General features: G+C 50.4%; 2 protein-coding genes across 2 annotated transcripts in view; both read right to left on the reverse strand.

Moving 5' to 3' along the window:
* Positions 1 to 24,835, reverse strand: part of LOC129811501 (estrogen-related receptor gamma) — a 302,840-nt gene that overhangs the window by 179,979 nt on the left and 98,026 nt on the right. The window lies entirely within an intron of this gene.
* Positions 994 to 8,447, reverse strand: LOC129811247 (mucin-1-like). Its single transcript, XM_055862399.1, has 6 exons — positions 8,428 to 8,447; positions 6,997 to 7,135; positions 6,528 to 6,848; positions 5,431 to 5,583; positions 4,990 to 5,310; positions 994 to 1,077 (listed from the first exon to the last, which is right to left on the reverse strand). Exons 1-6 carry the CDS (start codon positions 8,445 to 8,447, stop codon positions 994 to 996), a joined length of 1,038 nt encoding a protein of 345 aa, XP_055718374.1.

Below are 24,835 nucleotides of genomic sequence, written 5' to 3' on the forward strand. Positions count from 1 at the left end.
AGGGAGGGCTGGAGGGATGGATGTGACCCCATCACAAGTGGACATCCAGGGCAGCAGGGAGGGCTGGAGGGATGGATGTGACCCCATCACAAGTGGACAGGCGAAGTGTAGAGGTGGGTCACCGCTGCCTTTCTCTGATCAGCCTCTGCTGCTAACTAAATATTCCCAAATAATAATAAGGTATTGTATTCTATTAAGTTTTATTCTTATTCTATTCTGGTCCAGTCTTTTAAATTCCAGCCTATTCTATTCTGAATTGACCCTGAACTACTCATTACAAAGTTAAAAACCAAATGTTGAGCATTGAATTATAATGAATTGTGATGCTGTCATCCATGTTGTGTGTGTGATGTCCTAGTTTAGAGAATAGAAACAGAGATCACAGCTAGACAGGCCCAAACAAGAGCTCCTGCACACACACACACACACACACACACACACACACACACACACACACACACACACACACACACACACACACACACACACACACACACACACACACACACACACAGACAGTCGGGAGCCTTTCAGAGATCCCAGTGCTTTAGCCTTAGACAAAAGAGAAAGAGACAGATAGAGAGGAGGGAGAGAGAGAGAGAGACAGAGAGAGAGAGACAGAGAGAGAGAGAGAGAGAGAGAGACACACCTTGGACAGTCACCAGTCCACCTCTAACCTGACTTTATCACCTGTGTGCAGCTGGCAGAGGGTAGAGGGCTCCTGAGACAAGGCACTGGGAGCAGAAGCCTCTAGACTGTGGTCATCATTCATATTGGATGTATACTGTATGGGTATACATTGTAGCTACTCTCTTTCAGCAGGTAAAAAAATAACATATGGAGAAAATATGTGTGTTTTAATTATTCTGAACTTCTCTTTCTCTCTCTTGGGAGGATCAAAAGGGTATTTAAAAAGCCTTATATTTGTCCCTCTTTCTCTCTCTCAGGTTTGATATCGAATATTCCCTCCTCTAAATGAGAAAAGGGAAGTAATTATGTGTTTATGTCTCCGTTGGGTAGCGTCCTGGGTTGCTGGAGTCCAATAGGTGAGGGGATACGCTGCCCGTAATTATGTTGCTTTGAAACAGAACATGAGTGGCTTATTCCAGAGGGATTAAGCCCCAGCACTTCTCTTTGTTAATGCAACACAAACGTATGCCAGGGAAAATAAGACACCCACCCACACACACACACACACACACACACACACACACACACACACACACACACACACACACACACACACACACACACACACACACACACACACACACACACTCATGGACACACGCGGGGACACACCCACACACAGCTCAACACCCAATTTATTCACCAGTCTCACAAGCCACGTGAATAATTCTACTAATAATAAAGATTGGAAGAAGCAGAGAGGAAGGGAGGGAGAAAAGGAGGCTGGGAAAGAAAGTGAGAGGGAGGGAAGGAAGGAGGGAGGGAAGGAAGGAAGGAAGGAGGGAGAGAAGGAAGAAGGGAGCGAAGGAAGGAGGGAGAGAAGGAAGGAAGGAAGGAGGGAGAGAAGGAAGAGAAGGAAGAAGGGAGAGAAGGAAGGAGGGAGAGAAGGAAGAAGGGAGAGAAGGAAGGAGGGAGAGAAGGAAGGAAGGAAGGAGGGAGAGAAGGAAGAAGGGAGTGAAGGAAGGAGGGAGAGAAGGAAGGAGGGAGAGAAGGAAGAAGGGAGAGAAGGAGGGAGGGAGAGCAAGAAAGAGGGAGAGAAGGAGTGAGAGAAGTAGGGAGGAGAGAATGAAGGAGGGAGAGAAGGAGGGGGAGAGAAGGAGATCGTGAGATGAGTTAGAGAAGGAAGGAGGTAGAGAAGGAGAGAAGGAGAGGAGGGAGAGAAGGATGAAGGGAGAGAAGGAAGGAGGGAGAGAAGGAGAGAATGAGCAGAGGGAGAGAAGGATGAAGGGAGAGAAGGAAGGAGGGAGAGAAGGAAGAAGGGAGAGAAGGAGGGAGGGAGAGAAGGAGAGAAGGAGAGGAGGGAGAGAAGGAAGGAGGGAGAGAAGGAGAGAAGGAGAGGATGAAGAAGGTAAAGAAGGAAGGAGGGAGAGAAGGAGAGGAGGGAGAGAAGGAAAAGGGAGAGAAGGAGAGAAGGAGAGAAGGAGAAGAGGGAGGAGGAGAGGAGGAGAGGAGGGAGAGAAGGGAGAAGGAGAGGAGGAGGGAGGGAGAGGAGGAAGAGAAGGAGAGAGGGGAGAGAAGGAGGGAAGGAGAGAAGGAAGAAGGGAGAGAAGGAAGGAGGGAGAGAAGGAGAGAAGGAGAGTAGGGAGAGAATGAAGGATGGAAAGAAGGAGAGAAGGAGAGAAGGAAGAAGGGAGAGAAGGAAGAAGGGAGAGAAGGAAGGAGGGAGAGAAGGAAGAAGGGAGCGAAGGAAGGAGGGAGAGAAGGAAGGAAGGAAGGAAGGAAGGAAGGAGGGAGAGAAGGAAGAAGGGAGGTAAGGAAGGAGGGAGAGAAGGAAGGAGGGAGAGAAGGAAGAAGGGAGAGAAGGAGGGAGGGAGGGAGAGCAAGAAAGAGGGAGAGAAGGAGTGAGAGAAGGAGGGAGGAGAGAATGAAGGAGGGAGAGAAGGAGGGAGGAGAGAAGGATGGAGGGAGAGCAGGAGGGAGGAGAGAAAGAGGGAGAGAAGGAAGAAGGGCGAGAAGGAAGGAGGGAGAGAAGGAGGGAAGGAGAGAAGGAGGAAGGGAGAGAAGGAAGGAGGGAGAGAAGGAGGGAGGAGAGAAGGAAGGAGGGAGAGAAGGAGTGAGGGAGAGGAGGGAGGAGAGAATGAGGGAGAGAAGGAAGGAGGGAGAGAAGGAGTGAGGGAGAGAAGGAGGGAGGAAAGAATGAGGGAGAGAAGGAAGAAGGGAGAGAAGGAGGGAGGGAGAGAAGGAGATCGTGAGATGAGTTAGAGAATGAGAGGAGGAGAGAAGGAGAGAAGGAGAGGAGGAGAGGAGAGAAGGAGATGAGAGGAGGAGAGGAGGAGAGAAGGAGAGGAGGAGAGGAGGAGAGAAGGAGCGAAGGAGAGAAGGAGAGGATGAGAGGAGAGAAGGAGAGAAGGAGAAGAGGAGAGAAGGAGAGAAGGAGAAGAGGAGAGAAGGAGAGGAGGAGAGAAGGAGAGGCGGAGAGGAGGAGAGAAGGAGAGGAGGAGAGGAGGAGAGAATGAGAGAAAGAGAGGAGGATAGGAGAGAAGGAGAGAAGGAGAGAAGGAGAGGAGGGGATAACCTACAGGAATAAGAAGGGAGCAGTCGAGAGGTTCTCAAGGACAACATAACACGGATTTTGCAGCGACGTGGTTTGTCGTGTGTGATTTGATTTGCAAGGTGTGTGTTTTAGGTCTTCTTTTCCTGCCACTGTCTATGTTGGTGGTGAGTGTTTGTTCCTTTGCCAATATACTGTGTATACCTGTATCCCCATTGCTCCAGAGGCCAAGGAGAGCATGGTGACTCCTGTACCAAGGGAAGGAGAGGGGAAGGTGGGCAGAGAGAGGAGGCCGTGGAGCCTGTGCTATGTAATCAGAATTTCCTTACAGGCCTGACAGGCTTTGATAAAACCTGAGATATCTAAGTTATATCTGTAAGCAAGTATGGGACATAGCATGAGGATGGGACATGGTGTGATTTTATCGCAGTAGGAATCTGATATATTTTCTATGATGTCATTATATTTCAGTATATGATTGTAATATGGATAACTACATACAGTCATGTAGATGAACACATGGAGTGTTGGTGAGAGCTGAGGGATTGGAGAGACCCAGAGATACAGAACAACATAAAAAAAACAGATTCATCTACCACTGTCTAATGATGTGTGTGAGTAATCGTTGAAAGGCTGACGTGTCTTCACCCCTATGTTGAGTGTGTTTAATGGTGTGAGTGGGAATAATCACTTAACAGGGTGCTGCCTCCCTCTGGGGGTGGGGAGGGGCAGTTATTGGTGGTGGGGGGGACACCACAGCGTAATGATGTCACTGTAACAGCACACACACACACACACACACACACACACACACACACACACACACACACCCCCCCCCCCCCCCCCCCCCCCCCACACCCATACACACCCTCACCCCAATAGATAGGCAGAGCCCCGGTGTAGTGCCTGACAGTAACATAGGAACACGATCCGTCTGTTGGTCTGCTGGGAATTTATAGTTGGCCCAATGATTGCTTTGCAGGACTTGATGGTTGTAAATTGCATGGCATTTGTTAAATGTGGGCAGTTAGAAGTATACTAGTAATTATTTCTGCTTGTACTGATTGAGACATAATTCCAATATGGCCCCTGAAAATGACAGCATTCCGAAACAACTCTGTTTTAATTCCCCGGGAATACTAATTAGAATCGGGGGAAGGGGGAGTTTTATGTGCAACCTTCCAATGGAGCAAAAATAATTAAACTGTCAGGAAAATAAATATGCATAAACAGGCCATAATTTCAGAGCACACAGCACCTTGTCATCCGCTGACTTTTTGTGGTGAAAAACAAAAGCAGTAACAATGCAGTTATGGAGGGCAAGAGACACCACACACACGCACGCACGCACGCACACACACACACACACACACACACACACACACACACACACACACACACACACACACACACACGCACACAAAAACAACAAATAGTTAAGAATGTACTTCTTGGTAGGGAAAGGGGAAACTGAATGCATTCAACCAAAATGTATCTTCCACATCTAACCCAACCCCTTTAATTCAGAGAGGTGCTGTGTGCTGTGGGCTGTGGGCTGTGGGCTGTGGGCTGTGTGCTATGTGCTGTGTGCTGTGTGCTGTGTGCTGTGGGCTGTGGGCTGTGGGCTGTGGGCTGTGGGCTGTGGGCTGTGTGCTGTGTGCTGTGGGCTGTGTGCTGTGTGCTGTGGGCTGTGTGCTGTGGGCTGTGGGCTGTGGGCTGTGGGCTGTGGGCTGTGGGCTGTGGGCTGTGGGCTGTGGGCTGTGTGCTGTGTGCTGTGTGCTGTGGGCTGTGGGCTGTGGGCTGTGTGCCGTGGGCCGTGGGCCGGGGGCCGGGGGCCGTGGGCCGTGGGCCGTGGGCCGTGGGCCGTGGGCCGTGGGCCGTGGGCCGTGGGCCGGGGGCCGGGGGCCGTGGGCCGTGGGCCGTGGGCCGTGGGCCGTGGGCCGTGTGCCGTGGGCCGTGGGCCGTGGGCCGTGGGCCGTGTGCCGTGTGCCGGGGGCCGGGGGCCGGGGGCCGGGGGCCGTGGGCCGTGTGCCGTGTGCCGTGGGCCGTGGGCCGTGGGCCGTGGGCCGTGGGCCGTGGGCCGTGTGCCGTGTGCCGTGTGCCGTGTGCCGTGTGTTGGGGGCTGGGGGCTGGGGGCTGTGTGCTGTGGGCTGTGGGCTGTGTGCTGTGGGCTGTGTGCTGTGGGCTGTGGGCTGTGGGCTGTGGGCTGTGTGCTGTGGGCTGTGGGCTGTGGGCTGTGGGCTGTGTGCCGTGGGCCGTGGGCCGTGGGCCGTGGGCCGTGTGCCGTGGGCCGTGTGCCGTGGGCCGTGGGCCGTGGGCCGTGGGCCGTGGGCCGTGTGCCGTGTGCCGTGGGCCGTGGGCCGTGTGCCGTGTGCCGGGGGCTGTGTGCTGTGGGCTGTGTGCTGTGTGTTGTGGGCTGTGGGCTGTGGGATGTGTGCTGTGTGCTGGGGGCTGTGTGCTGTGGGCTGTGGGCTGTGTGCTGTGGGCTGTGTGCTGGGGGCTGTGTGGTGTGGGCTGTGTTGTGGGCTGTGTGCTGTGGGCTGTGTGCTGTGGGCTGTGGGCTGTGTGCTGTGGGCTGTGGGCTGTGGGCTGTGTGCTGTGGGCTGTGTGCTGTGTGCTGTGTGCTGTGTGCTGTGTGCTGTGGGCTGTGGGCTGTGTGCTGTGTGCTGTGGGCTGTGTGCTGTGTGCTGTGGGCTGTGGGCTGTGGGCTGTGGGCTGTGTGCTGTGGGCTGTGGGCTGTGTGCTGTGGGCTGTGTGCTATGTGCTGTGGGCTGTGTGCTGTGGGCTGTGTGCTGTGTGCTGTGGGCTGTGTGCTGTGTGCTGTGGGCTGTGGGCTGTGGGCTGTGTGCTGTGGGCTGTGTGCTGTGGGCTGGGGGCTGGGGGCTGGGGGCTGGGGGCTGTGTGCTGTGTGCTGTGGGCTGTGTGCTGTGGGCTGTGGGCTGTGGGCTGTGGGCTGTGGGCTGTGGGCTGTGGGCTGTGTGCTGTGGGCTGTGGGCTGTGTGCTGTGGGCTGTGTGCTGTGTGCTGTGGGCTGTGTGCTGTGTGCTGTGTGCTGTGTGCTGTGTGCTGTGGGCTGTGGGCTGTGGGCTGTGGGCTGTGGGCTGTGGGCTGTGTGCTGTGTGCTGTGGGCTGTGGGCTGTGGGCTGTGGGCTGTGGGCTGTGGGCTGTGGGCTGTGGGCTGTGTGCTGTGTGCTGTGGGCTGTGGGCTGTGTGCTGTGTGCTGTGGGCTGTGTGCTGTGGGCTGTGGGCTGTGGGCTGTGGGCTGTGGGCTGTGGGCTGTGGGCTGTGGGCTGTGGGCTGTGTGCTGTGTGCTGTGGGCTGTGGGCTGTGGGCTGTGGGCTGTGTGCCGTGGGCCGTGGGCCGGGGGCCGGGGGCCGTGGGCCGTGGGCCGTGGGCCGTGGGCCGTGGGCGGTGGGCCGTGGGCCGTGGGCCGTGGGCCGGGGGCCGGGGGCCGTGGGCCGTGGGCCGTGGGCCGTGGGCCGTGTGCCGTGGGCCGTGGGCCGTGGGCCGTGGGCCGTGTGCCGTGTGCCGGGGGCCGGGGGCCGGGGGCCGGGGGCCGTGGGCCGTGGGCCGTGTGCCGTGGGCCGTGGGCCGTGGGCCGTGGGCCGTGGGCCGTGGGCCGTGTGCCGTGTGCCGTGTGCCGTGTGCCGTGTGTTGGGGGCTGGGGGCTGGGGGCTGTGTGCTGTGGGCTGTGGGCTGTGTGCTGTGGGCTGTGTGCTGTGGGCTGTGGGCTGTGGGCTGTGGGCTGTGGGCTGTGTGCTGTGGGCTGTGGGCTGTGGGCTGTGGGCTGTGGGCTGTGGGCTGTGGGCTGTGTGCCGTGGGCCGTGGGCCGTGGGCCGTGGGCCGTGTGCCGTGGGCCGTGGGCCGTGGGCCGTGGGCCGTGGGCCGTGTGCCGTGTGCCGTGGGCCGTGGGCCGTGTGCCGTGTGCCGGGGGCTGTGTGCTGTGGGCTGTGTGCTGTGTGTTGTGGGCTGTGGGCTGTGGGATGTGTGCTGTGTGCTGGGGGCTGTGTGCTGTGGGCTGTGGGCTGTGTGCTGTGGGCTGTGTGCTGGGGGCTGTGTGGTGTGGGCTGTGTTGTGGGCTGTGTGCTGTGGGCTGTGTGCTGTGGGCTGTGGGCTGTGTGCTGTGGGCTGTGGGCTGTGGGCTGTGTGCTGTGGGCTGTGTGCTGTGTGCTGTGTGCTGTGTGCTGTGGGCTGTGTGCTGTGGGCTGTGGGCTGTGTGCTGTGTGCTGTGGGCTGTGTGCTGTGTGCTGTGGGCTGTGGGCTGTGGGCTGTGGGCTGTGTGCTGTGGGCTGTGGGCTGTGGGCTGTGTGCTGTGGGCTGTGTGCTATGTGCTGTGGGCTGTGTGCTGTGGGCTGTGTGCTATGTGCTGTGGGCTGTGTGCTGTGTGCTGTGTGCTGTGGGCTGTGTGCTGTGTGCTGTGCGCTGTGTGCTGTGGGCTGGGGGCTGTGGGCTGGGGGCTGTGTGCTGTGTGCTGTGGGCTGTGTGCTGTGGGCTGTGGGCTGTGGGCTGTGGGCTGTGGGCTGTGGGCTGTGGGCTGTGGGCTGTGGGCTGTGTGCTGTGGGCTGTGTGCTATGTGCTGTGGGCTGTGTGCTGTGGGCTGTGTGCTATGTGCTGTGGGCTGTGTGCTGTGGGCTGTGTGCTGTGTGCTGTGTGCTGTGTGCTGTGGGCTGTGTGCTGTGTGCTGTGTGCTGTGGGCTGTGGGCTGTGTGCTGTGGGCTGTGGGCTGTGTGCTGTGGGCTGTGGGCTGTGTGCTGTGGGCTGTGGGCTGTGTGCTGTGTGCTGTGGGCTGTGTGCTGTGGGCTGGGGGCTGTGTGCTGTGGGCTGTGTGCTGTGGGCTGGGGGCTGTGGGCTGTGTGCTGTGGGCTGTGGGCTGTGTGCTGTGGGCTGTGTGCTGTGGGCTGTGTGCTGTGGGCTGTGTGCTGTGGGCTGTGTGCTGTGGGCTGGGGGCTGTGTGCTGTGGGCTGGGGGCTGTGTGCTGTGGGCTGTGTGCTGTGGGCTGGGGGCTGTGTGCTGTGGGCTGGGGGCTGCCTTAATCAACATTCTCAGCACCCAAGGAGCAGTTGTACACATACTTCTCTCTATACTACTGCACTATATAGACCTCACTAAGGTAGATCCTAAACCACTTTAAGGCCCAACCTTCAGCTGAAACTCAACTGCACACGACGGCACTCAACAGACCTCATTTATCAACGGTGAGCAGTACGAATTTATGCATAAATCGTTCACATGAGCAATAAATCTTACGTGGGTTTTGTGTATACCATTTTCACAAGAACAAATATAAATCTCTCTACGTATATGTTGACGAATGAGATCCATTGGGACATAGAAATGGTCCTTTAAGTATAAACTTTCTTTAAAAGTAATTCACAGTTAACATGGAGTATTTGTGGCTCGTTTGGGACACAAAACCCAAAACTATACTATTGCACAGAAAATCCTCAATCTGAACATTCCTTTCCTCTCATCCCCCTATCCTTCCCTTCCATCCTCTTCCCTTCTGCCTTTCCCTTTATCCCAAACAGATTTTAATCTGCATTAGGGGGGTTTGTGGCTGTGCTGCCCTGCTGCCCTGAGAGTGGCTCATCACTCTAAGATTACACAGATCCTTCTTGGCCCAAACAAAGCCTTAATGTAACTTTACAGATCTCTCTCTCTCTGCCTTCTTTCTCTCCTTCATATTCACTTCTGCTACTGCTGCTGCTAATACTATTGGGGCTGTTGCTGCTGCTACTGTTACTGCTACTACTGCTGCTGCTACTACTGCTACTACTGCTGCTGCTGCTACTACTGCTACTACTGCTACTACTGCTACTACTGCTACTACTGCTACAACTACTCCTTCTACTACTACTGCTGCTACTACTGCTACTACTGCTGCTGCTAATACTATTGGGGCTGTTGCTGCTGCTACTGTTACTGCTACTACTGCTATTACTGCTACTACTGCTACTACTGCTGCTGCTACTACTGCTACTACTGCTACTACTGCTACTACTGCTACTACTGCTACTACTGCTACTACTGCTGCTGCTACTACTGCTACTACTGCTACTACTGCTACTACTGCTACTACTGCTACTACTGCTACAACTACTCCTTCTACTACTACTGCTGCTACTACTGCTACTACTGCTGCTGCTAATACTATTGGGGCTGTTGCTGCTGCTACTGTTACTGCTACTACTGCTATTACTGCTACTACTGCTACTACTGCTGCTACTGCTACTACTGCTACTACTGTTACTACTGCTGCTGCTACTGCTGCTGCTACTACTGCTACTACTGCTACTACTGCTACTACTGCTACTACTGCTACTACTGCTACTACTGCTGCTGCTGCTAATACTATTGGGGCTGTTACTGCTACTACTGCTGCTGCTACTACTGCTGCTGCTACTACTGCTACTACTGCTGCTGCTACTACTACTACTGCTACTACTGCTACTACTGCTGCTGCTACTACTGCTACTACTGCTGCTGCTAATACTATTGGGGCTGTTACTGCTACTACTACTGCTACTACAACTGCTACTGCTGCTACTAACACTATTGGGGCTGTTACTGCTGCTACTGTTACTGCTACTACTACTGCTGCTGATGTTACTACTACTGCTGCTGCTGCTGCTGTTACTACTACTGCTGCTGATGTTACTACTACTGCTGCTGCTGTTACTACTACTGCTGCTGATGTTACTACTACTGCTGCTGCTGTTACTACTACTGCTGCTGATGTTACTACTACTGCTGCTGCTGCTGCTGTTACTACTACTGCTGCTGCTGCTACTACTGCTGCTGCTGCTACTACTACTACTGCTGTTACTACTACTGCTGCTGCTGTTACTACTACTGCTGCTGCTGCTAACACTATTGGGGCTGTTACTGCTGCTACTACTGCTGCTGCTGTTACTACTACTGCTGCTGCTGCTGTTACTACTACTGCTGCTGCTGTTACTACTACTGCTGCTGTTACTACTACTGCTGCTGCTGTTACTACTACTGCTGCTGCTGCTGTTACTACTACTGCTGCTGTTACTACTACTGCTGCTGCTGCTACTACTACTGCTGCTGCTGCTGTTACTACTACTGCTGCTGCTGTTACTACTACTGCTGCTGCTGCTGTTACTACTACTGCTGCTACTGCTGTTACTACTACTGCTGCTGCTGCTGTTACTACTACTACTGCTGCTGTTACTACTACTGCTGCTGCTGTTACTACTACTGCTGCTGTTACTACTACTGCTGCTGCTGTTACTACTACTGCTGCTGCTGCTGTTACTACTACTGCTGCTGTTACTACTACTGCTGCTGCTGTTACTACTACTGCTGCTGTTACTACTACTGCTGCTGCTGTTACTACTGCTGCTGCTGTTACTACTACTGCTGCTGCTGTTACTACTACTGCTGCTGTTACTACTACTGCTGCTGCTGTTACTACTACTGCTGCTGCTGCTGTTACTACTACTACTGCTGCTGTTACTACTACTGCTGCTGTTACTACTGCTGCTGCTGCTGTTACTACTACTGCTGCTGCTGCTGTTACTACTACTACTGCTGCTGTTACTACTACTGCTGCTGTTACTACTACTGCTGCTGTTACTACTACTGCTGCTGCTGCTGTTACTACTACTGCTGCTGCTGTTACTACTATTGCTGCTGTTACTACAACTACTACTGCTGCTGTTACTACTACTGCTGCTGCTGCTGCTGTTACTACTACTGCTGCTGTTACTACTACTACTACTGCTGCTGTTACTACTACTACTGCTGCTGCTGCTGTTACTACTACTGCTGCTGCTGTTACTACTATTGCTGCTGTTACTACTACTACTACTGCTGCTGTTACTACTACTGCTGCTGTTACTACTACTGCTGCTGCTGCTGTTACTACTACTGCTGCTGTTACTACTACTACTACTGCTGTTACTACTACTACTGCTGCTGCTGTTACTACTATTGCTGCTGTTACTACTACTGCTGCTGTTACTACTACTGCTGCTGTTACTACTACTGCTGCTGCTGCTGTTACTACTACTGCTGCTGCTGTTACTACTATTGCTGCTGCTGTTACTACTATTGCTGCTGTTACTACTACTGCTGCTGTTACTACTACTGCTGCTGTTACTACTGCTGCTGCTGCTGTTACTACTATTGCTGCTGCTGTTACTACTATTGCTGCTGTTACTACTACTACTGCTGCTGTTACTACTACTGCTGCTGTTACTACTACTACTGCTGCTGCTGTTACTACTGTTACTACTGCTGCTGCTGTTACTACTACTGCTGCTGCTGCTGTTACTACTGTTACTACTGCTGCTGCTGTTACTACTACTGCTGCTGCTGTTACTACTACTGCTGCTGCTGCTGTTACTACTACTACTGCTGCTGTTACTACTACTGCTGCTGTTACTACTACTACTGCTGCTGTTACTACTGTTACTACTGCTGCTGCTGTTACTACTACTGCTGCTGCTGCTGTTACTACTACTGCTGCTGCTGTTACTACTATTGCTGCTGCTGTTACTACTATTGCTGCTGCTGTTACTACGGCTACTAATGCTGCTGCTAATACTATTGGGGCTGTTACTGCTGCTACTGTTACTGCTACTACTGCTACTGCTGCTGCTGCTACTACTGCTACTACTGCTGCTGCTGCTACTACTGCTACTACTGCTGCTGCTACTACTGCTACTGCTGCTGCTGCTAATACTATTGGGGCTGTTACTGCTGCTACTGTTACTGCTACTACTGCTGCTACTGGTGCTACTGTTACTGCTACGACTGCTGCTGCTGTTACTGCTACTACTGCTGCTGCTGTTACTACTACTGCTGCTGCTGTTACTACTACTGCTGCTGCTACTACTACTCCTTCTACTACTACTACTACTACTACTACTACTCCTGCTGCTACTACTACTACTACTACTACTACTACTACTGCTGCTGCTACTACTACTCCTTCTACTACTACTACTACTACTACTACTCATTCTACTACTACTACTACTACTACTACTACTACTACTACTACTACTCCTGCTGCTGCTACTACTGCTGCTACTACTACTGCTACAGCTACTACTGCTGCTGCAGCTACTACTACTCTACTACTCCTACTACTACTACTACTCCTGCTGCTACTGCCGCTGCTATTACTGCTGCTACTACTACTACTATTACTACTGCCACAGCTACTACTGCTGCTGCAGCTACTACTACTACTACTCCTTCTACTACTACTACTACTACTACTACTACCACCACTACTACTACTACTACTCCTACTGCTACTGCTGCTGCTACTCCTGCTACTCCTGCTACTACTACTACTACTACTACTGCTGCTGCTACTCCTGCTACTCCTTCTACTACTACTACTACTACTTCTACTACTACTACTACTAATTCTACTTCTACTACTACTACTACTACTACTACTAATTCTACTTCTACTACTACTACTACTACTAATTCTACTTCTACTACTACTACTACTACCACTAATACTACTACTTCTACTACTACTACTACTACCACTAATACTACTACTTCTACTACTACTACTACAACCACTAATACTACTACTTCTACTACTACTACTACTACTACTACTACTACTACTACTACTGCTACTCCTTCTACTACTACTACTACTACTACTACTGATTCTACTACTACTACTGCTACTACTACTACTACTACTTCTACTTCTACTACTACTACTACTACTGCTGCTACTACTCCTGCTCCTACTGCTGCTGCTGCTGCTACTAGGTTTTGACTGTGTGAGCGTACAGAGTGTATGTATGTGTGTGTATGCACATGTATCTGTGTGTGTTTGTCTGTGTGTGCATGCATGTGCATGCATGGGGCGGCAGGTAGACTGGTGGTTAGAGTGTTGGGCCAGTAACTGAAAGGTTGCTAGATCGAATCCCTGAGCTGACAAGGTAAAACATCTGTTGTTCTGCCCCTGAACAAGGCAGTTAACCCAGTGTTCCTAGGCCGTCATTGTAAATAAGAATGTGTTCTTAACTGACTTGCCTAGTTAAATAAAGGTAAAGAGTGTGTGTGTCTTTCTCTCTATGTGTGTGATAGGCTCCATTAATAGAGATGCATTAAAAGTGCAATCGCAGTGAGAGAACACAATTCTGTTGTGTTACTGAGGTATGTGAGGCCTCTCTCACACACGTACACTGTGTTTTATAGGACTGCTGCTTCTAACACGTACAATTATAGTACTGTGTTATTGGGCTACGCTGGGGGTTAACACACCAGTTGGGGACAGACACCCGATACTAAGTTGGGGACAGACACCCAATACCCCATTGGCCAAATTAGTCTTCATCAGATATCACACAGCACAGAGGATTGCTTCACCAAAATGTCTCTTGTGTTGCTAAGCCTCTGGCCCAGTAATATAGAAAAGACAACAGACCACACACACATAATGTAATGTATACACATGCATGCACACAGCCACGCAGGCACTCACTCACACACACACACACACACACACACACGCACGCACGCACGCACGCACACGCGCACGCACACACACACACACACACACACACACACACACACACACACACACACACACACACACACACACACACACACACACACACACACACACACACATAGTTAGGATAATGGTACGCTCCGATACAAATTATTCTGATCAAATTGATATGATATGCTAAACGGCAACATGGAATACCACTGTGGAGGGAATAAGTGAATGCTGGTGGGAATAATGTATGAATACTGTAGGAATACTGTCGGAATACTGTTGAAATGCTGTATGAATACTGTGAGATTACTGTTGGAATATTGTAGGAATACTGTCGGAATACTGTTGGAATACTGTAGGAATATTGTAGGAATACTGTAGGAATAATGTTGGAATACTGTAGGAATACTGTCGGAATACTGTAGGAAAACTGTATGAATACTGTTGAAATACTGTATGAATACTGTGAGAATACTGTTGGAAAACTGTAGGAATACTGTCGGAATACTGTTGGAATACTGTAGGAATATTGTAGGAATACTGTAGGAATAATGTTGGAATACGGTAGGAATACTGTAGGAATACTGTAGGAATACTGTTGGAATACTGTAGGAATACTGTATGAATACTGTTGAAATACTGTAGGAATACTGTGGGAATACTGTGGGAATACTGTTGGAATACTGTAAGAATACTGTTGGAATACTATTGGAATACTGTAGGAATACTGTAGGAATACTGTTGGAATACTGTAGGAATACTGTTGGAGTACTGTTGGAATACTGTAGGAATACTGTAGGAATACTGTTGGAATACTGTAGGAATACTGTAGGAATACTGTAGCTCTGTGGTGGAACATATGTATGACAGTCCGGAATGACAGATACTATAATATTAACTACCATTCACAAGTTTGGGGTCACTTAGAAATGTCCTTATTAATGAAAAAAAAGAAAAAAGAAAGTCCATTAAAATAACATAAAATTGATCAGAAATACAGTGTAGACATTGTTAATATTGTAAATGACTATTGTAGCTGGAAACGGCAGATTTTTTTATGGAATATCTACGTAGGCGTACAGAGGCCCATTATCAACCACCAACACTCTGTGTTCCAATGGCACGTTGTGATAGCTAATCCAAGTTTATAATTTTAAAGACTAATTGATCATTAGAAAACCCTTTTGCAATTATGTTAGCACAGCTGAAAACTGTTGTCTTGATTAAAGAAGCAATAAAATTGGCCTTCTTTAGACTAGTTGAGTATCTGGAGCATCAACATTTGTGAGTTCGATTACAGTCTCAAAATGGCAAGAAACAAAGCACTTTCTTCTGAAACTTGTTAGTCTATTCTTGTTCTGATAAATGAAGGCTATTCCATGCAAGAAATTGCCAAGAAACGGAAGATCTCGTACAATGCTGTGTACTAATCCCTTCACAAAACAGCGCAGACTGGCTCTAACCAGAAAAAAAAGAGGAGTGAGAGGCCCCGTTGCACAAATGAGCAAGAGGACAAGTACATTAGAGTGTCTAGTTTGAGAAACAGACGCCTCACAAGTCCTAAACTGGCAGCTTCATTAAATAGTACCCGCAAAACACCAGTCTCAACGTCAACAGTGAAGAGGCGACTCCGGGATGCTGGCCTTCTAGGTAAAGTTCCTCTGTCCAGTGTCTGTGTTCTTTTGCTCATCTTAATCTTTTATTTTTATTGGCCAGTCTGAGATATTGCTTTTCTTTGCAACTCTGCCTAGAAGAGAAGCATCCCGGAGTCACCTCTTCACTGTTGACGTTGAGACTGGTGTTTTGCGGGAACTATTTAATGAAGCTGCCTGAGAAGCTTACAGGCCATTTAGAGCCTGTAAGCGAACCCACAAATGCTGATGCTCCAGATACTCAACTAGTTTAAAGAAGGCCAGTTTTATTGCTTCTTTAATTAGCTATGCTAACATCATTGCAAAAGGGTTTTCGAATGATCAATTAGCCTTCTAAAATGATCAACTTGGATTAGCTAACACAATGTGCCATTGGAACACAGGAGTGATGGTTGCTGATAATGGCCTCTGTACGCCTACGTAGATATTCCATAAAAAATCTGCCGTTTCTAGCTACAATAGTCATTGTCACGTTCTGAACTTTATTTCCTTTGTTTTGTCTTTATTTAGTATGGTCAGGGCGTGAGTTGGGGTGGGCAGTCTATGTTTATATTTCTATGTTTGGCCTGATATGGTTCTCAGTCAGAGGCAGGTGTTTTGTGTTGTCTCTGATTGGGAACCATATTTAGGTAGCCTGTTTTGTGTTGGGTTTTGTGGGTGGTTGTCTTCAGTCTTCGTGTGTCTGCACCAGACAGAACTGTTTCGGTTTTTCACATTTGTTGTTTTTTGTATTTTTAGTGTTCACTTTTATTAAACAAGATGAACAATTACCACGCTGCACATTGGTCCTCCGATCCTTCTAACTTCTCCTCCTCAGATGAGGAGGAAGACGAAAGCCGTTACAGTCATTTACAACATTAACAATGTCTACACTGTATTTCTGATCAATCTGATGTTATTTTAATGGACAATAATATGCTTTTCTTTAAAAAACAAGGACATTTCTAAGTGACCCCAAACATTTGAACGGTAGTGTACATACTAATATTCTTTGTTATACTGTATTTAGAAGTACAGGGTACAGGCTACTCAATGGACAATGAAAAGGACAGGAATCAAGAACTATTGAAAAAAGCCTTATTTAAATCCCTCATCTCTTATTATCTCCATGCACTTAGATAACCTGAGCAGAGTACAGGCCATAAACCAACAGCGACAATAACAACCACCGCCTCGGTGTATGTGTGTGTATTTGTGTGTAACAGCCGCCCCTCTCAGAAACAAAAACAACCACTTAGGCATGAACAGCAGCGCTTGGGAGCCATCAATATTTCATTCAGGTGTGTCGAGGAATAGAGGAGAAAGAGAGCAGGAGAAAAAAAACACATGAAAGTAGGAATGAAGGGGGCAGAGACCTAAACAATCTGAGCAGGTCCATGACTGACTGACAGAGAGAGAGAGAGAGAGAGAGAGAGAGAGAGAGAGAGAGAGAGAGAGAGAGAGAGAGAGAGAGAGAGAGGAGAGAGAGAGAGAGAAGAGAGAGAGAGAGAGAGAGAGAGAGAGAAGAGGGAGGAGAGAGGAGAGAGAGAGAGAGAGAGAGAGAGAGAGAGAGAGAAGAGAGAGAGAGAGAGAGAGGGAGAGAAGAGAGAGAGGGAAGAGAGAGAGAGTGGAGAGAGAGAGAGGAGAGAGAGAGAGAGAAGAGAGAGAGAGGAGAGATCGAGAGAGCAGAGCAGAGGAGCAGAGAGAGAGAGAGAGAGAGAGATCAGAATTGCCACTGGCAGCCAGGTGCACTCTAGCTGGTCAGAGGTGGAGAGTGTGTCGTGTTTCACAGCATGGGAGTCAAAGACAACTCCTTTGAGTGTGAGATAGGAGGGCTGGAGGAATGCTCAGGAGGAAGGCAGGGCTGCAGGATAGGAGGGCTGGAGGAAGCTCAGGATAATGAATTTGAGATAGGAGGGCTGGAGGAAGCTCAGGAGAATGAATGTGAGATAGCAGGGCTAGAGGAAGCTCAGGAGAATGAATGTGGATTAAGAAGATTCAAGCTTTTTTGCCCATTTATCTGATCTCCCCACTGCTCCGCTACTCCGTCATTCTGTGTGTGTGTGTGTGTGTGTGTGTGTGTGTGTGTGTGTGTGTGTGTGTGTGTGTGTGTGTGTGTGTGTGTGTGTGTGTGTGTGTGTGTGTGTGTGTGTGTGTGTGTGTGTGTGTGTGTGAGAGAGAGAGAGGACCAGGAGGGGAGGTTTAATCTACCACAAGCTTCGGCTGGGAATCATTACCGCACAGACAACGCCTTAGCCTTAACGCTCCCCCTGTCAATAGACACACACACACTTACCAAAACCTTCCTACAGCCTATGAGAGAGAGAAAGCAGTGGGGGGAAAAGTAAATGAGAGGAGGAGAGTTCTGAGTTGAGTCCTTCAAATGGAGGAGAGAAGTGAGGAAAGAGAGGTCATGCACGTGTGGAGCTGAGCAAGGACCCCTGGAGCTGAAGACAGCAGGGTGCCCTGTCAGACTGTTCCCTACTAATGCACAGTAACAACACAGAGAGAGAGAGATGTACAGGGAGAGAGTGGGGAAGAGAGACATAGGTAAAGGGAGAGAGAGGGGGAGAGAAACATAGAGGGAGAGAGTGGGGGAGAGAGAACTTGAGGGAGAGCGTGGGGGAGAGAGATGCAAAGGGAGAGAGTGTGGGAGAGAGACGTTGAGAGAGAGAGTGGGCGAGAGAGACATTGAGGGATAGAGTGGAGGAGAGAGAAGTAGAGCGAGAGAGTTGGGGAGAGAGACGTAGAGGGAGAGAGACGTAGAGGGAGAAAGACGTAGATGAGAGAGTGGAGGAGAGAGACGTAGAGGGAGAGAGTTGGAGAGAGAGACGTAGAGGGAGAGAGACATAGAGGGAGAGAGTGGGGGAGAGAGACGTAGAGGGAGAGAGTGGAGGAGAGATACGTAGAGGGAGAGAGTGGAAGAGAGAGACGTAGAGGGAGAGAGTTGGCGAGAGAGACGTAGAGGGAGAGAGACGTAGAGGGAGAAAGACGTAGATGAGAGAGTGGAGGAGAGAGACGTAGAGGGAGAGAGTTGGAGAGAGAGACGTAGAGGGAGAGAGTGGAGGAGAGAGACGTAGAGGGAGAGAGTGGAGGAGAGAGACGTAGAGGGAGAGAGTTGGGGAGAGAGTCGTAGATGGAGAGAGTGGAGGAGAGAGACGAGAGGGAGAGAGACGTAGAGGGAGAGAGTTGACGAGAGAGACGTAGAGGGAGAGAGTGGGCGAGAGAGACGTAGAGGGAGAGAGTTGGGGAGAGAGACGTAGAGGGAGAGAGTGGAGGAGAGAGACGTAGAGGGAGAGAGTGGGCGAGAGAGACATTGAGGGAGAGAGTGGGCGAGAGAGACGTAGAGGGAGAGAGAGGGGGAGAGAGACGTAGCGGGAGAGAGTGGGGGAGAGATACGTAGAGGGATAGAGTGGAGGAAAGAGATGTAGAGGGAGAAAGACGTAAAGGGAGAGAGTAGGGGAGAGACAGAGGGGGAGAGAGTGGGGGAGAGAGACGTAGATGGAGAGAGTGGAGGAGAGAGACGTAGAGGGAGAGAGACTTAGAGGGAGAGAGTGGACGAGAGAGACGTAGAGGGAGAAAGTGGAGGAGAGAGACGTAGAGGGAGAGAGTTGGGGAGAGACGTAGAGGGAGAGAGTGGAGGAGAGAGACATGGAGGAGAGAGACGTAGAGGGAGAGAGTGGGCGGGAGAGACATTGACGGAGAGAGTGGGCGAGAGAGACGTAGAGGGAGAGAGAGGGGGAGAGAGACATAGAGGGAGAGAGTGGGGGAGAGATACGTAGAGGGAGAGAGTGGGGGAGAGATACGTAGAAGGATAGAGTGGAGGAGAGAGACGTAGTGGGAGAGAGACTTAGAGGGAGTGAGTAGGGGAGAGAGAGGGGGAGAGAGTGGGGGAGAGAGTGGACGAGAGAGACGTAGATGGAGAGAGTGGAGGAGAGAGACGTAGAGGGAGAGAGTTGGGGAGAGAGACGTAGATGGAGAGAGTGGAGGAGAGAGACGTAGAGGGAGAGAGACTTAGAGGGAGAGAGTGGACGAGAGAGACGTAGAGAGAGAGAGTGGAGGAGAGAGACGTAGAGGGAGAGAGTTGGGGGAGAGACGTAGAGGGAGAGAGTGGAGGAGAGAGACATGGAGGAGAGAGACGTAAAGGGAGAGAGTTGGGGAGAGAGACGTAGAGGGAGAGAGTGGAGGAGAGAGACGTAGAGAGAGAGAGTGGGGGAGAGAGACGTAGAGGGAGAAAGACTTAAAGGGAGAGAGTAGGGGAGAGAGAGAGAGGGAGAGAGTGAGGAGATAGACGTAGATGGAGAGAGTGGAGGAGAGAGACGTAGAGGGAGAGAGTGGAGGAGAGAGACGTAGAGGGAGAGAGTTGGGGAGAGAGACGTAGAGGGAGAGAGTGGAGGAGAGAGACGTAGAGAGAGAGAGTGGGGGAGAGAGACGTAGAGGGAGAAAGACTTAAAGGGAGAGAGTTGGGGAGAGAGACGTAGAGGGAGAGAGTTGGGGAGAGAGACGTAGAGAGAGAGAGTGGAGGAGAGAGACGAGAGAGAGAGAGTGGAGGAGAGAGACGTAGAGAGAGAGAGTGGGGGAGAGAGACGTAGAGAGAGAGAGTGGAGGAGAGAGACGTAGAGGGAGAGAGTGGAGGAGAGAGACGTAGAGGGAGAAAGACTTAAAGGGAGAGAGTAGGGGAGAGAGAGAGAGGGAGAGAGTGAGGAGATAGACGTAGATGGAGAGAGTTGGGGAGAGAGACGTAGAGGGAGAGAGTGGAGGAGAGAGACGTAGAGAGAGAGAGTGGAGGAGAGAGACGTAGAGGGAGAAAGACTTAAAGGGAGAGAGTAGGGGAGAGAGAGAGAGGGAGAGAGTGAGGAGATAGACGTAGATGGAGAGAGTGGAGGAGAGAGACGTAGAGGGAGAGAGACGTAGAGGGAGAGAGTGGAGGAGAGATGCAGAGAGCGCGGGAGAGAAATGTAGACGGAGTGTGGGAGAGACGTTGAGGGAGAGAGTGGGCGAGAGAGACATTGAGGGAGAGAGTGGGGGAGAGAGACGTTGAGGTGGAGAGAGTGGGGGAGAGAGACATTGAGGTGGAGAGAGTGGTGGAGAGAGACGTTGAGGTGGAGAGATGTGAAAGGTGTAAAACGAAAATAGAAAATCTGTATACAAAAATCAAGAAAAGAGGCCTGATGGAGAGAGAAGATACTCTCTGCTGTAAGCTCTGATGGAGAGAGAAGATACTCTCTGCTTAAGGCCTGATGGAGAGAGAAGATACTCTCTGCTTTAAGGCCTGATGGAGAGAGAAGATGGTCTCTGCTATAAAGCCTTATGGTCGAGCCCTATTTTCTCTCAAAACCACAACCCTCTGTCTCAACTGGAGCAGACCCCTCGTTGACATCCCCTCCTCCCTCCTCCTACACTCCATCTATCCAGCTGTCTCTCTCCGTATCATATTCATTTTCTATCTTGTTTTCTGCCCTTTACCCACATCTCTATCCCACTTTTTCCTTTCTCTATCTTTCTCTTTTCCTCCTTCCTGTCTTATATCTTGTTGTTCCTCTCTCCTTCTCCTCCCCTCGCCTCTCTCCCTCTCTCCGGTTGAATGGGGACAGACAGGCTGAGAGAGATGTGAGACTAGGCCAATTTGTTCTGACATGAAGAGATGTTTAGGTGGGAGGAAGGCCTTAGACAGATGGAGAAAGAGAGAGAGAGAGAGAGAGAGAGAGAGAGAGAGAGAGAGACAGAGAGACAGAGAGAGAGAGAGAGAGAGAGAGAGGATTCAATGATTGGAAGAAAGAGGGGGGCAGACATGAGTTACAGACGGAGAAACGGAGAGAGAGGGAGACAGTGACAGACATGAGGGTTGACATGCAGACGGACATGTTTTGGTAGCTTTGCCTGTCCCCCGTGTCATTCCAGTGTAGCTCCTGTGTCCTAGGCATGTTCTAGGCATGTTGCTAGCGTGTTGTGGGCGTACTGTGGCTGAGAGGTGCTGTCTAATCTTGGGGGGTAAGAGAGCGTCGACTTCCCAGGGCTCTCTATGCTCAGCACCTTGTTAGACAGCCACTCCAAGAGCACCACACCCCTACACCCCTGTCACAACCACTTCTCTACCTCCTCCATCTCCCTCTCTCCTTCCCCCTCTCTCTACACTTTTCTCTCTCCCATCTCTCTCACTCCTTCTCTTCATCCCCTTCTAACTCTCCCCTCCTTTCCCATATCTTTACATCCTTCATCTACCTACTCCCTCTCTCCATCCCCCTCTCTCTACATCTCTCCCCCTACTCCCTTACTCCATCCCCCTCTCTCTACATCTCTCCCCCTACTCCCTTACTCCCTCCCCCTCTCTCTACATCTCTCCCCCTACTCCCTTCCTCCCTCCCCCTCTCTCTACATCTCTCTACACCTCTCCCCCTACTCCCCCACTCCCTCTCTCCATCCCCCTCTCTCTACATCTCTCTCTCCCAATCTCCCTTACTCCCTCTCTCTATCCCCCTCTCTCTACATATCTCTCTCTATCTCCCTACTCCCTCACTTCCTCTCTCCATCCCCCTCTCTCTACATCTCTCTCCCTACTCCCTCACTCCCTCTCTTCATCCCCCTCTCTCTACATCTCTCTCCCTACTCCCTCACCCCCTCTCTCCATCCCCCTCTCTCTACATCTCTCCCCTTACTCCCTCACTCCCTCTCTCCATCCCCCTCTCTCTACATCTCTCTCTCCCAATCTCCCTCACTCCCTCTCTTCATCCCCCTCTCTCTACATCTCTCTCCCTACTCCCTCACCCCCTCTCTCCATTCCCCTCTCTCTACATCTCTCCCCCTACTCCCTCAGTCCCTCTCTTCATCCCCCTCTCTCTACATCTCTCTCCCTACTCCCTCACCCCCTCTCTCCATCCCCCTCTCTCTACATCTCTCTCTCCCAATCTCCCTTACTCCCTCTCTCCATCCCCCTCTCTCTACATCTCTCTCCCTCCCTACTCCCTCACTCCCTCTCTCAATCCCCCTCTCTCTACATATCTCTCTCTATCTCACTACTCCCTCACTTCCTCTCTCCATCCCCCTCTCTCTACATCTCTCCCCCTACTCGCTCTCTCCCTCTCTCCATCCCCCTCTCTCTATATCTCTCTCTCCCAATCTCCCTCACCCCCTCTCTTCAACCCCCTCTCTCTATATCTCTCTCTCCCAATCTCCCTCACTCCCTCTCTTCATCCCCCTCTCTCTACATCTCTCTCCATACTCCCTCACCCCCTCTCTCCATCCCCCTCTCTATCTCCCTCTCACTCTTTTCATCTCCTCTTTCTACCTCCTCCATGTCTCTTTCCATTCCTCTCTCACAGGGTCAGGTCAGTGGGTGTCATTGTGTCATTCCATTAAGTTCTATTTCAGCGGACTGCTTTTAAGTGTTTTGTTTCATCTTTCTGATTGTGATTCATTTGTCAATTATAACAAACCTCATGGTGTTATAGTCGTCCTTCAACACTTTATTGATTTATGTTTGTTGGAGGGGTGAATATGTTGAAGTTGAAAGTTGTTTTTATTTTATATACATACATATAAAACGGTGAACTAATCATTTATTTTCAATGTTAAGTTGCATTCTGAGTTGTGGATAGGAAGTGTGTTTTTCCTGTTTGTGTGTGTGGGTGTGTGTGAGTGTGTGTGTGCATGCGTGCGTGCGTGTGTGTGTGTGTGCGTGCGTGTGTGTGTGTGTGTGTGTGTGTGTGTGTGTGTGTGTGTGTGTGTGCGTGTGTGTGTGTGTGTCCATGTGGTTGACAGGCTTTGTAGGGTGTTGTCTGCATTAAGGAAACTGCTGTCTCTGGCTAATGGTGGATCAGTCCAGGCTAACACAGACTGGCAGGTTACACACATACACACGCAAATACACACACAAACACACAAACACACACGCTGCTGTCTGCTCCACTCTGCTGTCTGCAGTGACTGTCATGTCTCAGTGGGGTTTTGAACTTATTAATTAACACACTGATGTAGATAAAGAGACCCACGGGAAGCAGGAACCCACACTGTCCCAGATGCCCCATTCAGATTGGTGGAGTATGTAAACGCTCCGCCCACAAACCCAATGCCTTTACATCCTTGATGGCAGGTAAGGGGGTGCACACTTCAGCAAGAAGGGGGGTGAATTGAATTGGGCTCTTGAGATGTGTTTTGGTTGGAGGGATGGGGGGGGGGGGGTGCAATGCAGCTTCTCACTTAGCTAGGCCTCTAGGACTAAGTAGATACATTAAATAATCAGGCTAAAGGCACAGAGAGTTAACGCCACAGAGAGTTAACATAGAGAGCTAACACTACAGAGAGCTAACACTACAGAGAGCTAACACTATAAAGAGCTAACACTATAGAGAGCTAACACTACAGAGAGCTAACACTATAGAGAGCTAACACTACAGAGAGCTAACGCCACAGAGAGCTTACGCCATAGAGAGCTAACGCCATAGAGAGCTAACAGTACAGAGAGCTAACACTACAGAGAGCTAACACTACAGAGAGCTAACTATACAGAGAGCTAACACTACAGAGAGCTAACGCCACAGAGAGCTAACGCCATAGAGAGATAACACTACAGAGAGCTAACGCCACAAAGAGCTAACACTATAGAGAGCTAACGCTACAGAGAGTTAACACTATAGAGAGCTAACGCTACAGAGAGCTAACACCATAGAGAGCTAAAAATACAGATAGCTAATGCCATAGAGAGCTAACACTACAGAGAGCTAACGCCATAGAGAATTAACGCTAAAGAGAGTTAACACTATAGAGAGCTAACACTGCAGAGAGCTAACGCCATAGAGAGCTAACACTACAGAGAGCTAACGCTACAGAGAGCTAACACTACAGAGAGCTAACACTACAGAGAGCTAACACCATAGAGAGCTAAAAATACAAAGAGCTAATGCCATAGAAAGCTAACACTACAGAGAGCTAACGCCATAGTAACAAAGGATTTAAGAGAGGGATTTGTAAGGAGGATGAAGGAGGAACGGGGAGAGAAGGATAATGAAGGAGGAAGGGAGAAAAGGGATAATGAAGGAGGAAGGGGCAGAGAGGGATAATGAAGGAGGAAGGCAGGGAGAGGGATAATGAAGGAGGAAGGGGGAGAGAGGGATAATGAAGGAGGAAGGGACAGAAAGGGATAATGAAGGAGGAAGGGGAGAGAGGGATAATGAATGAGGAAGGGGCAGAGAGGGATAATGAGGTTGAATGGGGAGAAGGGATAATGAAGGAGGAAGGGGCAGATAGGGATAATGAAGGAGGAAGGGGCAGAGAGGGATAATGAGGTTGAATGGGGAGAAGGGATAATGAAGGAGGAAGGGGCAGATAGGGATAATGAAGGAGGAAGGGGGAGAAGGGATAATGAAGGAGGAAGGGGCAGAGAAGGATAATGAAGTAAGAGTGAAAGAGTTTATGGAATTGAAGGGAAAGTTGCTCTTCAAAATCACAGAAGATGGAGTTAGAGGGTGGTTTTGGGAAGTTATTGTTTAATTCACTAGGATCAATTCACAAC

Source organism: Salvelinus fontinalis, chromosome 15 (genome assembly GCF_029448725.1).
Source record: "Salvelinus fontinalis isolate EN_2023a chromosome 15, ASM2944872v1, whole genome shotgun sequence".
Lineage (NCBI taxonomy): Eukaryota > Metazoa > Chordata > Actinopteri > Salmoniformes > Salmonidae > Salvelinus > Salvelinus fontinalis.